Genomic DNA, 12780 nt, shown 5'->3' on the forward strand with positions numbered 1-12780 from the left:
TTACTCTTATGTTTATCCAGAAACGTGCCTACCTTTCCCTAAAGCAACAATCACAGCTCATTTTCTTACAGTAAATGTCAAAAATCACAACTCTTTGGGAATCATAGTAATGAGAGAGCCAGGTTCTCACATTAGAGGGAACCAGCTGGGAGTGTGGAGGCAGTAGTGGCGGAGGGGATCCCTTGGTTTGTGGGGCTGCAGGGCTGCAGGAATTGCCTAACCCTGGGATTACTTCTCTGGGTGTCTCCATCTAGTTTTAACATTGTTTCCCTAACATCTTTTTGTCAGTCTCAGCCACGTCATGTCAATATACCACTTTAAAAACTGGTGTTGGGAAGAGCTCAGAGTGACAACCACTCTCCTTGCTGTACCCTCATTATCTGGTAGGAGGAATGACTTGGGCAGGCATATCCGTTTTGATAGAAGGGACTTCCCCTTTCCAAGAGTCAACTAGCTTTCAGCAAATATATCCCACACATGTCTGGGATCATTCTAATAAGTTTTCTTTCACAGAAATTTGTTCACTGAACCCCATGAACTTGCCTTCTTACACTTATCCTGGTAGCTTTCAAATGACCACTAGGTTTATTACACTCTATAGAGAAGTGGATATAAACTGGTTTCAGGCATTGAAATAAACTTTTACAATTGATAAAAAATGATTTAGTAAGTAAAAAATGATTTGAAAGATGTTAACTGAAAAGTGAAAGTGTGTACAGTTAAAATGCCCCTATTACTAGAAATCACCTGTATTGTAGACCAACATGTGAATTTAAAATCTGTACCCACCATGGCAGAAGGGAAAGAAAACTAATACATGTTATGTCTCCCTTTTCAAGAAAACATCTTAAGATGGCAAGTGAGTATGATTAAAAATTACCTGAAATATCATTTGCTGTGGTTGACTACTATTAGCAATCATGTTAGTTGACCCTAACCGTAGTGGTAAAGGCCATTATAAGCACTAAGCACTAAAGAAGGCATCTTTATAGACTTTATTCATCCCAGTCAGGCAAACATTTATTCCCAAAGGATGGGTGATTACAACTCCTTTAGAAAGGTTAGTCGAGATATTCCAGAAGCATCTCAAAAATGGTTCAGCATTTATTAATTACCTCGTTCATGGGAAATGCTGCAGGGAGAGCACATTTCTCTAAAGAAGATGCCAAGAAGCCAAGAACATCTTAGCTCCTAGTATGAGAGCCTTCATCTGCTCTTCACAGCTATTTTTAGAAAACAATTGCAGCATTTATCAAGTACTACAGAGAAAACACTGTAAATGTTGGAACTCAGAATGCAGCAATTAGAGAAATTTAGTAGATGAGAATTGGAGAAGGAAGTACAACTTGTAGAAAAATACGAATTTGATTAATATAAATAAGGCATACCTGTATCTGAGGTGCCTAAATGATGAGATTATTTAAGACAATTTGATAATAAAATATAATGAAGCTTATGAGTTTTAATATCTTTTTAGACTATGATCTATGATGTTAGATTAATATTTCTTTTTGAAGCATTAGCAATGAAAAGGGTTTTTATTTTCCTAAAAAAAAGCAATTTTCTTGGTTTTCTTTCCATGAGTTTTTATGTTTTATATCATAAGAGATGACATTAAGATGTGTTTTTAAAAATCGCTATTAGTAAATTTGTATACTTCATATTGTTTTTAATTGTTGCAGGAGTAAGTCTGGATAATCTTTATGTTATTCTTTCCTTCTTTGAAAAATGATTGCAGGAAAACATCAAAAGGAAATGTGATCTCGTGCATTTTTACCATTTTGAAAAGCACAGAAACTGCAATATAGAATGAGCATAACTTTCCATGGCTAGAACGAGCTGCTTCAGGTTTACAGACTTCATAAAATGGTGACCATATGCAGCCTTCAGTTTAAGAAGTTTCTGATCTACTTAACGTGTATGGGCAGAGCACAGCTCTCTGTCCAACCTCACCAAAGCTTGAAATAAAATCCACTCACCACTGGTGATGGGGAAAGTGCAATGTTGCCTATTGATGCCTTCAGTTCATCTACAGTTGCAGCGTTCTTAAGAATGTCTTTAGCTTGCAATGGCTTAATCTTGATATTAAACTTCTTGTGTGATTCTTCTTCCTCTTCCGATTCGCTTGAAGAATAAAAGTGCTTTCCTTTGGTAGGTAGAACACAGTTAAAGATACATAACTCTTTTTTTCTACTGGGAGGCAATGATGAGTATAAGACATGAGTGACTGCACATAGAGGCAGCAGAAGTATCCTTAGATGGTAGAAAATCAAAGCAAAACAAACAAAAATCAAAGGGTAAAGAAGGAAAGAGTTAGAATTTATTCACCTTTCCTTGGAGCAGGATTAAGGATGGTGAATTTCAAGGAGCAATGGTTACAAAGTTGGCCATTTGTGTCTCACTCAGCACACACAGTGACAGGCGTGACAGGCCCACGGGAACTTCCTCTTACTGTGGAGACAGGAAGGCCTCTCTACTGATGATTTGTGATGATTTTTAACTGCTTCAGAGTGTGACCTGCTCTTACCAGAGATGGTTTGCAGGCAAAGCACAAGTCAGAGCTATTTTCCAGCCACCATTAGTGACGTTGTCACATAGGATTTCAGCAGACAACCCAGTACCCGCAATTTGTACAACTGTTTTTCAGCACAACTTTTCTCTTTCTCCTCACTCTCTCTTTTCTATGAATAGAGCAAGGCAAAATGCCTGCTTGTTAGTGATCAGGCTGTTCTCTGTGCTGTTTATTCATCATTCATTCATTTATTCATTTCAATACAAAATTTATCACCCTGCTGAGAGCAAATGAAAATGAAAATGAAAATATAAAGAAAGGATATAGCCGGGTTCCTCAGGTCTGATGCTGTAGCCTTCTTCATCCAGCTCAGGAGAGTTCTATAAAATACAAGTGCACATTAAGCAATTATTATCCTGACAATGATAAAGGAATTATTCATTTTCCTTCAAGGGTCTTCCAGTTAAGGGTATAGACTTGTCTCTTGTTTTGGAGGTGAGTGCTGGGCCCTATATGTTTAGATATTTACTCACGGATATTTGGAGACTCTTCCTATTGGGAAAATAAACTAGGAATCAACTGTCAATGAAAGAAAACATTCAAACAGAATTTATCATGCATTTCCTGTAAGCTAAAGACTATGCTGAGCAACATGGCAGGGATACAAAATGCAAATTATCTTTCGACTGTATTCTGGTAAGCAAAAGTTCAAAAAAATGCGAAACACAAAACATCAGTGATAGGAGTTTGAAAGGAGAGGAAATTTGTGAGGTTTGGAAGAATTAGAGAGTCTGTGTGTGCCTTTCGGGCCAGATGGAGAGGAGAGGGGAGTCAGTGGTGAGGAAGAGCCTGTACCGAGACACCAAGGCAGGAATGGACAGTATGATTCCTGTAGGGAAAGGGAGAGGCAATGGTGACAATGACAGGACTGGAAAGGAAGCTGTATGGTGGGAGACCATGGAAAAGAAGACCATGGCTGGGGGCTGGGGAGCAACATGCTGGGGGAAGAGTCTAAACTTGATATGGCTACTGCAGCTTCTCAATTAAGGTAGGACACGCTGAAAGCAGAATCTTAAGGAAATATGCTTCAGGATATATTGGGGACAGAAGAAACTGGAGAAAGGAAAACTAATTTAAGATGCTTGCATCAATTCAGGTGAGATGTGCTAAGTAAATGACCAAGTTGTTCGTGGTGGGAAGGGAAGAATCAAGGACATTTGGAAGGACAATTTGTTAGTTCTTAGTAACAGACTGGTCATAGGAGAAAAAGAAGATGGAAGGTTCAAGAAGACTCCGAGATTGCTATCCTCAAATTCTGGGAGTACTCCTGGCTGAACTCATTCTAACAGAAGGCAAGTAACATTTTGAGGAAAAAGACAGGAAAGATAAAAGATAGTTTGCATGACTGGGATTAGAATTATCATATTTTAGTTCCTATTATGTGATAAGTACTGTGACCCATGCTTTATTTTACTGTCCCTTCATAACAATCATATGCAGAAAGAATTATCCCATTCACCAAGGAGGAAACTAAGAGGAATTAGACGCCATTTCTCAAGGAAACACACCCAGCAAATGGTAGACCTGGGCCTTGATCCCAGGTATTTTTAGGCTCAACTCTATGCCTGAGAGAGGAAAAGGGTACAGAGTTCAAGGGCAGCCTCTTGTAGTTGAGGTCATAGGCCTGGAAGTAAAGAAGACACAGCTGGAGAGAGAGATTTTGGAGTCACTGAAGCAAAAGACATACCATGACCATGGTGAGAGAAGAGGGCCTGAACGCCATGGAAAAGCTGCCATTTATTGGGCATTTATTGTCTCCCTCTGTCCTTTCAGTACTCAAAGCTACTTTTAAAATGCAAGTGTATTAAGGTTACTTTCCTGCTAAAAACCTGTCCCTGGCTTCTCACTGCACTTAGAATTATAGTTAGCACCACTGTGCAGCCCACAAGGCCCTGCCTGATTCTCACAAGGCCTTCTTCCCACTATTAACGTTTATGATTTGATTGCTGCAAGCTCTTTCCCACTTCAGGGTCCTCATAAATGTCCTCCTCTCTGCCTGGAAGTCTCCTCCCTCAAATGTGCAGTCAGTTAAACCCTACTTAAACTTTAGGGCTTTGCCTGAAGGCCACATCCTTCCCTAGGCCTTCCCTGCCAAAAACACGATGATATAATCTATTAAGAATAAAACCTTTATTATTACTTAGAGAAAGTGGAGTCTAGTGTATAATTACAAACACAATTCCTGTGACCCGAGTATTTTTTAGGACCAAGCAAATTCGAGGGAAATTCTGCTTCATTTAAACTCTTACATGTTGACAGGACAGCACTAGGGTTTAGAGTTTAGATGGGGTAGCAGAAGTACTTGATGAGTAATTTCGTATTTTAATTATCATGCTTCTTGTTTGCTTAGAGTATCCCATTCCTGCGTATTAAAGAATTCTACAAAACATACCAAAAATCTTTCTGGGTGAAAAAGTGTTAATTTTGAGAAAAGAAATCATCCTTCCTTAATATCTTTAGTAACTTCCTTTATAACATTATTTGTGAACAATTTGGATGTAGGATAACATAGGGGCTATCATAGATCTAGGGAATTAAACTGCTAAAAATATCAAAAGATCTCAATTCTGGGAAACAAATATAAGAGAGGACCAGGTAATGAGGTTGACAGAATGACATATTTTGGACTGCACGGGTGGCATGAAGAATTTAACCTTTCTGAGCTTCAGTTTTCTTTTCTCTAAAATGCAGATAATGTAGTATTTACCTTCTAAGGTGGTAAGAATTCAGTAGCATATAATATTATAAATGGTGGTTGTTATTATAAAAATAAAATTCTTCTTATTAACAAATGTGCAAAAGCATTAACATCAATCTTAATTCTTATGAAAGGGGAGGCTGGGCCAGACAGTCACCTAAGGTATAAGTACAAAGGCATTCTGTAGGGATTGTGAATTTGGGCACTTACTATGCAATAGAAATTATTTTGGATGTGAATATGGTCTACACGTTTTCTATGATTAGAAATCTAAGAGTCATTGTGTCCATTTTGTTGTGGTTGGTGAAGTGTGTGGTGATGAGGTTAATTGCTTTTTGGGGGAATTATGAGGAGAATTTAGGTCTCAGCTGGGATTCACCTTCGCTCCTTGAGAAGCAACAAGTGATTGTCATTTGACCTAAGAAAAATCTGTACCACGAGGCTATAATAATTATCATGAGCTATGGTATGAAGGTTTGTATTCTCCCCAAACTTATATGTTGAAATCCAAACCCCAAGGTGATGGTATTAGGAGGTGGGGCCTTTGGAGGTGATTAGGTCACGAGGCAGGAGTCCTCATGGTTGGGGTTAGTGACCTTATAAAAAAGACCCCAGTGAGGTTACAGCTAGAAGGTGCCTTCTATGAACCGGAAAGTGGGCACTCAACCAGACACCAAATCTGCTGGTACCATGATCTTGGACTTCCAGGCTCCAGAACTGTTAGAAATAAATATCTGTTGTTTACAAGCCATTCAATTTTTAGTATTTTTGTTAGAGCCTCCCGAATGGACTAGGACATTATGAAATCAAGGCCCAATACTGAAAGCTGCTTAGAAATATAACCAGGACTGAAACATCTGGAATTAATATTTTAAAAAGCATTTTTTGAACACATATTACAGGCTAGGCAGCCTACTGAAATATTCTGCAAATAATTAGCTCAATGAATCCTCGCGACAGTTCTATAAAATAACTACTGACTTCATTTTTGCTGGCCAGCAAATAACCAAAGCCACACATAGGTGATATATGGAGGGGCCAAGTCTTGAACCCAGGTCTAATAGACTCTAGTGCTCTTAACTGCTACCTGTGCTGGCATGCTAACTGTGCCGGCACTTCCTAATGAGGTGTTTCACTTATTTCTGTGTCCTATTTTAAATACAAGAATGCCTCGACTCGTTTTCACATTCTGAAATATTTATAAAGACAAACAATCTTCTGATACTCACGTATCTTTCCCAATCAATTTCCGCATAAAATCCATTTGGTGCCCCATTGCTTTTCTTCTGTAATAAATTTGAAAATACGTTTAGAAGAGAAACAATTGAATGAAAAAAAAAGGAACAAAGAACACTTCACTCTTATCTGTATTTAGCAAGAGCTATCCAAATCCAACACTAGAAAGACAAATTAGAGCAGCCTATTAAGCAGCCATATTGGTGTAACTGAATGGTAAATCGAGCTGCTGTGACACTGCATAAAAGAACTTACACACTTATTTCACAAAAGACTGTAGGATACCTAAGCATAGAGATATTAACAACTAGCTGTTCAAATTTTATTCAGTTACTAGAGAGGCAGCAGCACCTACGTTATAATTTAATCCTCTATACCTTAGGGGATATACCCAGATGTATATATATATTTAAATGGAAATATTTTGACTTCTACATTACTCTCATATACAATTAGTTCCAACAGATCCAAAGAGTATTCATCCAAGCCATTAACTAGTCTTCTTTTAACTTTTCTGACACTGACTCAACTTTTTCCTAACCACCCCCTTGACAAAATATAAAGGAAATCAGCTCCAAATTAGTTAATTCAGCCTGTAAGTATTAAAAATAGTGCTGATATTCTTTTCAAGTGGCTTTTCTTACCAAATTATTAATATAGAATTTGAGGATTAAGAGTGGATTTCTATCATCCGTGCATCCTAAGCCTCCATGAGCACACATCATTACAAGTGACTGGGTATCAGCATTGTCCTCTCAGGGTTGTCTTAAAGTTCTATTTTGGCCCCTAGTACAACCATGACATGTATGGCCATAAGAACTTGAGCAAGGATGTGGCATCATCCAAATTGAAATTCCTGGGATTCTCTACTTCTTGTGAGCAAAGGACAAAAACGCAAATGAGGTTGGTAATGGACAGTCCATTCAACAACATTCCTGTAGTTGGCACATGGAGCAACAGTATGTCACAGAGCACTCGCAGATCTCACAACAACACGCATCAGATGCTGACGTGACACACGGGGCTTGAGGACAGGACACGGAATTTCGCAGTCACAAATGAAGGCCAGTTGAAATAAAATGTGAACAGCTGACACTTAATTTGACAAATAGGCAGGAGAAGAAAGCTTTGCATCTATGCATATAGGATCACTAGAAAACCAAATCAGAGGTAACCTAGTAACCATCATCACTGAGTAATACTTACTGCGTGTTGAGTGGGCACTCTAAGAACTAACAGTAGTTTAGTAAGGGTGAAGTGCCTAGGGAATAATGTGTTCATTATCTTCCTCTCTCTTCCTGTACACTAACACTGCACTGGAATTTACAAATGCACCAACTCTGCCCCACCTCCACCAACCAGCGCCCCAGAATACAGGGCTGGTACCCCTCTTCGTCTGTGTCTTGCTCCTGACAAAGATAATGTACTTCGTCAGACTACATCATTTTAACCTTCTCACAGAATTGCCTTCATTGAATTAGTGCTTCAATGACATTCTTTCTTCTTTGAACAAAGGTTGCTTTAAAAACCTGCCACATCAACTCTGCACCTGTATGAGCTATGAAGCTGCTTTTGAGGACATGGTCCATTAAATAATGTGCCGTCTAATAATAAAAAAAAATCTCTCTCATAGTGAATGGACATGGTTCCTATTTTCTTTTCGTCATATTTGCTTTCTTTTAAAATTTCTACTTTACCAATCTGTTTGCATATGTCCTCTTTGCAAAATTCTCCAAATCCTTCTTAGATAGTATGTATAATAAATTCAAAATACAAATGTAATGTATAATAATGAGAAATCAAATAAACTAAGCTGATCTCAAAGAACTAAACTGATGAATTTTGTGATCAGTATAGTACTATTAATAGACCTTTTAGTTATCAAACAATTCTTCAATACAAAGAATTGTTATCTGAAAACTAAAGAGATTAGATAAACTACTGAGTTCAAAATTTTCAAAGTTCTACAGTTGTTTGCTTCCATGATAAGCTCATCTCCATAATCAAAGCCTTTCAAAACCAAGATAGTTGATATGTTCAGCTAAACAAAAACAAAATAAATATATGTGTGTGTATGTTTCTTTCCTGACAACATATACCCGACATTATGACTGAAAAAGTTCCTCGATTTTTTGAATTTTCTAGATCTGGGCTGAGTGAAAATTTCCCAGTTTCCATGGAAACCAGTGGAAGATTGAGATAAAGAGAAAGCAAAGCCTATAAAAAGAAATTTTCCTTTAAAATAGGAACATTTTAAACATAAGTACTAAACACAAACAACAAATCATAAAAATACATTCTTTGGGGCAGACATTCAAAACATATGCAAACATACACACACACACACACACACACACACACACACACAGATTCATTAGAGAAATTGGCAATTTGGCCTCATTCATACTAGTGAATTCTTACAAATATATTTGGTTTTGCAAGTGGATATTATCAAGTTAAAGCTAATCCAGAACCTGGCTGAAATTCTTCTGGTCAAACTCCAAGGAAGAAACAATTCTCCTGGTTTAACCATTTAAGCAGCTCATAGTGGTAATATGGAGGTAATGACTCTATTGATTTTCAATTGGAAAACAGTGAAAAAGCAAGGAAGTATGTAAGTTAAGTGGGGAAATATTATTTAAAAACTAAGCTTACTATTTAAAGCAATGTTGGCTATTCATCAACATATAAACAGTGATTTTTCTCTTGGAGTATAATTATTTATTCTTTTAATTCTTTTCTGTATTTTCTAAAATTCCACAATTAGCATAAATAACTTCTACAACTTGAATATATGACTGTTATTCAAAGATAATTGAGGCTTACAGCAATGTTGATCATGTTTTAATAGGTATTTTACTTTGGTCAGGTTTATTATATTATCTGCTCTCAGATAATATCATGGTTTAAATCAATAAACGTAGTAACAATTGTGTTCAATTACACATTCATCAAAGTTCTTAATTTCCTTCGTGAATGCTCTTCTTTTCCAAGGTCAGATCATGGCCACATAGCTTTCCTTGGTGAGAAGTATTAAAGGCACATGATACACTGCCTAAATATAATCTTTTTGCCATTGAGACAGACTTGACTCACTTTGTATAGAACAGCAGTATCCAATAGAACTGTCTGTGAAGAAGTAAATGTTCTGTATGTGTGCTGTCCAATATGGTAGCCACTAGCCACAAGTAGCTGTGGAGTACGTGAAATGTGACAAGTGTGACTGAGGAACTGAATTTTATTTTTGAATTAAAAAATTATTTACTTAATTAAAGTATAGTTGATTTATAATGTTTCAGGTGCATAGCAAAGTGATTCAGTTATATATATATTATATATATATATATATATATATATATATATATTCTTTTTCAGATTGTCTTCCATTATAGGCTATTACAAGACAATGAATATAGTTCCCTGGCTCTACAGTAGGCCCTTGTTGTTTATCTAGTTTTATATATAGTAGTGTGTATCTTTTAATCCCAAATTCCCAGTTTATCCCCCCCTTTCCTTTGGTAACCGTAACTTTGTTTTCTATGTCTGTCAGTCTATTTCTGTTTTGTAAATAGGATTTGTGTCATTATGTTTTTTTTTAAGATTCCACATATAACTGATATCATATTATATGATATTTGTCTTTCTCTGTCTGGCTTACTTCACTTAGTACGATAATCTCTAGGCCCATCCATGTTGCTGCAAATGGCATTATTTCATTCTTTTTTATAGTTGAGTAATATTCCATGGTGGAATATTCCATGGTGGAATTCCAAGATGTGGTGTATATATGCACCACACCTTTATCCATTCAGCTGTCGATGGACATTTAGTGAGCACTGAATTTTAAACAGCCACATGTGGCCACCGTGTTGGACAACACAGTTATAGTTGTTGCATAGTCTAGGACAGGATCAGCATCCCAAGTCCATTGTCAAGTACATTAGATCCCACAGGCCAAGGTCCTGCCAAATTCCTGATGTTACTGAGATGGTGCTTATCCTAATAAACAACTACTCGATTTGTATGGTGGTGTTTATATTACAGCCAAGGCTTTCTTAGAGATAGCATATTCTTTTTAATATTTGAATCCCTATCCTTTGTGTAAGACATAGGAATCACACGTCTCTTATGCCTGATCACTTTTTAAAAGTATATTTGGATGTCAACATACAGATTCTATTTGGTTGATTTAAAAATTGGCCCTGGGTATTCAGGAAGTAATTGGGAAATATTATCTAAGAAAGAGTCTTCTTAAATGCTACTGTTGTTTTTTTTCAAATTTCAAATTGGGATTTTACTCACTGTTTCTACAACCCCTTGGATATCTTAAACTAAAATCTGTTTCCTTACCGAAACTTTTTTTCCTCCTTCACGTGCGCACTCTGCTTTGCTATTGTAGGGTGGTTCATGTGGGCTGGGCTGCTGGAATTGATTGTTTTCATGTAGAAAAAAGTTGTTAAAGGATCTTGTTTGTTCTTCAAGACACATATAAAGAATCACATGGAGTCAGCAAGCATACCATAGAAGAAATAATGTCTAGGCCAAATTGTAGGGCCTACCAATCTTGGCAGGGTTCTTGAAGCAAAGAGTGGACTTTGGGGCCCATAATGAGGCTCTATTCAGCAGGCCGGTGTGGCTAGGCCAGGAGAAGAAGGGAAGGAGGAAGAGGCACCCCAGGGACTAGGGATGACGTGGATCGAGTCCTCACTCAGCCGGCACTTAATTTACAGGTAGAGAACAGACACCGGGACACACCAAAGAGACTTAATAAAAATGGTTGCATTTCTAATGGACGTCTGAAAAGGCTAGCTCCATCATATATTCCCCTGGATCAAAGCCTTCCTGGGAGACATCAATACACACAGCACACACAGTTGACAGCTCCAAATCCGGACCCTTTCTTGCACACGTGTTCAGGATGAGCAGAGATCTCCTCACAGCAACGGCCGTGACCCCCAGTGCCCCCAGTCTAGGTGTGGATGGAAATCTGAACTGCTTAGGAAAAACTTAGAGTGTATCCTGCACAAAACAGAGTTTGTCTCTGGGTTAGACTGCATCATCACACACAGTTGCCTGAAGCTTCAGACATCGAGACAGACAGCTCGGCCGAGGGTAGGCATTTTCAGCCAGTGGGGAGCAAGGTAAGCCCATCTTGATACGTGCAGCCTGGCCACAGAGGCTCTGTAGATAAAACCTCAAAAGCAGTGTCACCAGAGATGGGCTTCACTGGATTTTTGAGAAACTGAATTTAAATAGTTAAATCTGTCGTGTGGCCCCTGCATTGACAAAGTCGTCTATAAGCATTAAATGGGCACACCACAACCTGTAGTTTGTAGAACCACATTAGTGAAACCATAAATTTCAACTTCAGATATTCAAAAAGCAATAATTTGAAAGCTAACTCAGCCACATAAACGTGGACTGGCTCCACAGACACGAGGTCTTAAAGATATCAGTCTGAGTTTGAAAGAAAATCAGGTTGAGATTTCCAGGGACTGAATGCGAACAGAAACTTGGACCCCTACAGCACTGGTCTCATAAGATGTTCTCAAAATTTGGTGACCATAGTATGTGGAGAAAACTTAAGGTACATTTCCAAATAGTAAAATTAGCAGCTGGCCAATAATTTCCAGTTACCTAGGAAGCTGTACACCCTGTTTCTGAGAACCTGCATTTATTTCGAATGCAGCCTGTTTTCCAAACAGGTCTGTGTTATTTCCTGAGAAATCGAAATTAAATAATTCTTCCTTCCTAAAATCATGACCATTCATGGCATTTCCAATTAAGGAACAAAGAAGGCACATCTGCTGATAAATAACTTGATGTGACTGAGAATGGTGACAGTGAAGGAGGGTCGGGGAACTCAGGGATGAAGCCCTGACTTAGGGTGGGCAAGTCCGCAGAATCATGGCTGGGCTTATTGACTCAGCACATACTCAGAGTTGCCTGCTACACGCCCGCCAGGACTGTGCCAAGCACTGGGATGCATGTTCTGCTCGAGATTTAAACTCGTGGTCCCTAGAAGACCAGAGAACTCTGAGATAGCAGTGGGGCCTTGGGAGACAATGAACAGCAGGGTGGGAGGAGCTTTAGAGAAAGGAAAAAGGACAAGACTGAGGGTGCCACAGGGAGAGAAGCAAGAAACAGCAAACCAGCCTGGAAGCAGCAGGGAGGGAAAGCAGAGACTATCTCACAGAGCCTTGCAAGGGTCAGAATGAAGGGAACAAGAGAACTCAGGGAGGGGACCAAGACAGAAGCAAAGAGAAGACACAGA

The 12780-nt window shown here is 38.3% G+C and overlaps 1 protein-coding gene across 1 annotated transcript in view; it reads right to left on the reverse strand.

The window, feature by feature from the left end:
* The window catches only part of SGIP1 (SH3GL interacting endocytic adaptor 1), a gene marked incomplete at its 3' end in the record, with an annotated part of 156269 nt that overhangs the window by 40620 nt on the left and 102869 nt on the right, over positions 1-12780 (reverse strand). Inside the window, exons 4-6 of the mRNA XM_082833876.1 lie at positions 6500-6556; positions 2838-2892; positions 1980-2155 (exon numbers count right to left, since the gene is read on the reverse strand). Coding sequence (XP_082690002.1) covers positions 1980-2155; positions 2838-2892; positions 6500-6556 — 288 coding nt within the window. The remainder of the gene's footprint in view (positions 1-1979; positions 2156-2837; positions 2893-6499; positions 6557-12780) is intronic.

Source organism: Leucopleurus acutus (assembly GCF_964270905.1).
Source record: "Leucopleurus acutus genome assembly, chromosome: 2".
In the NCBI taxonomy this organism is placed as follows: domain Eukaryota; kingdom Metazoa; phylum Chordata; class Mammalia; order Artiodactyla; family Delphinidae; genus Leucopleurus; species Leucopleurus acutus.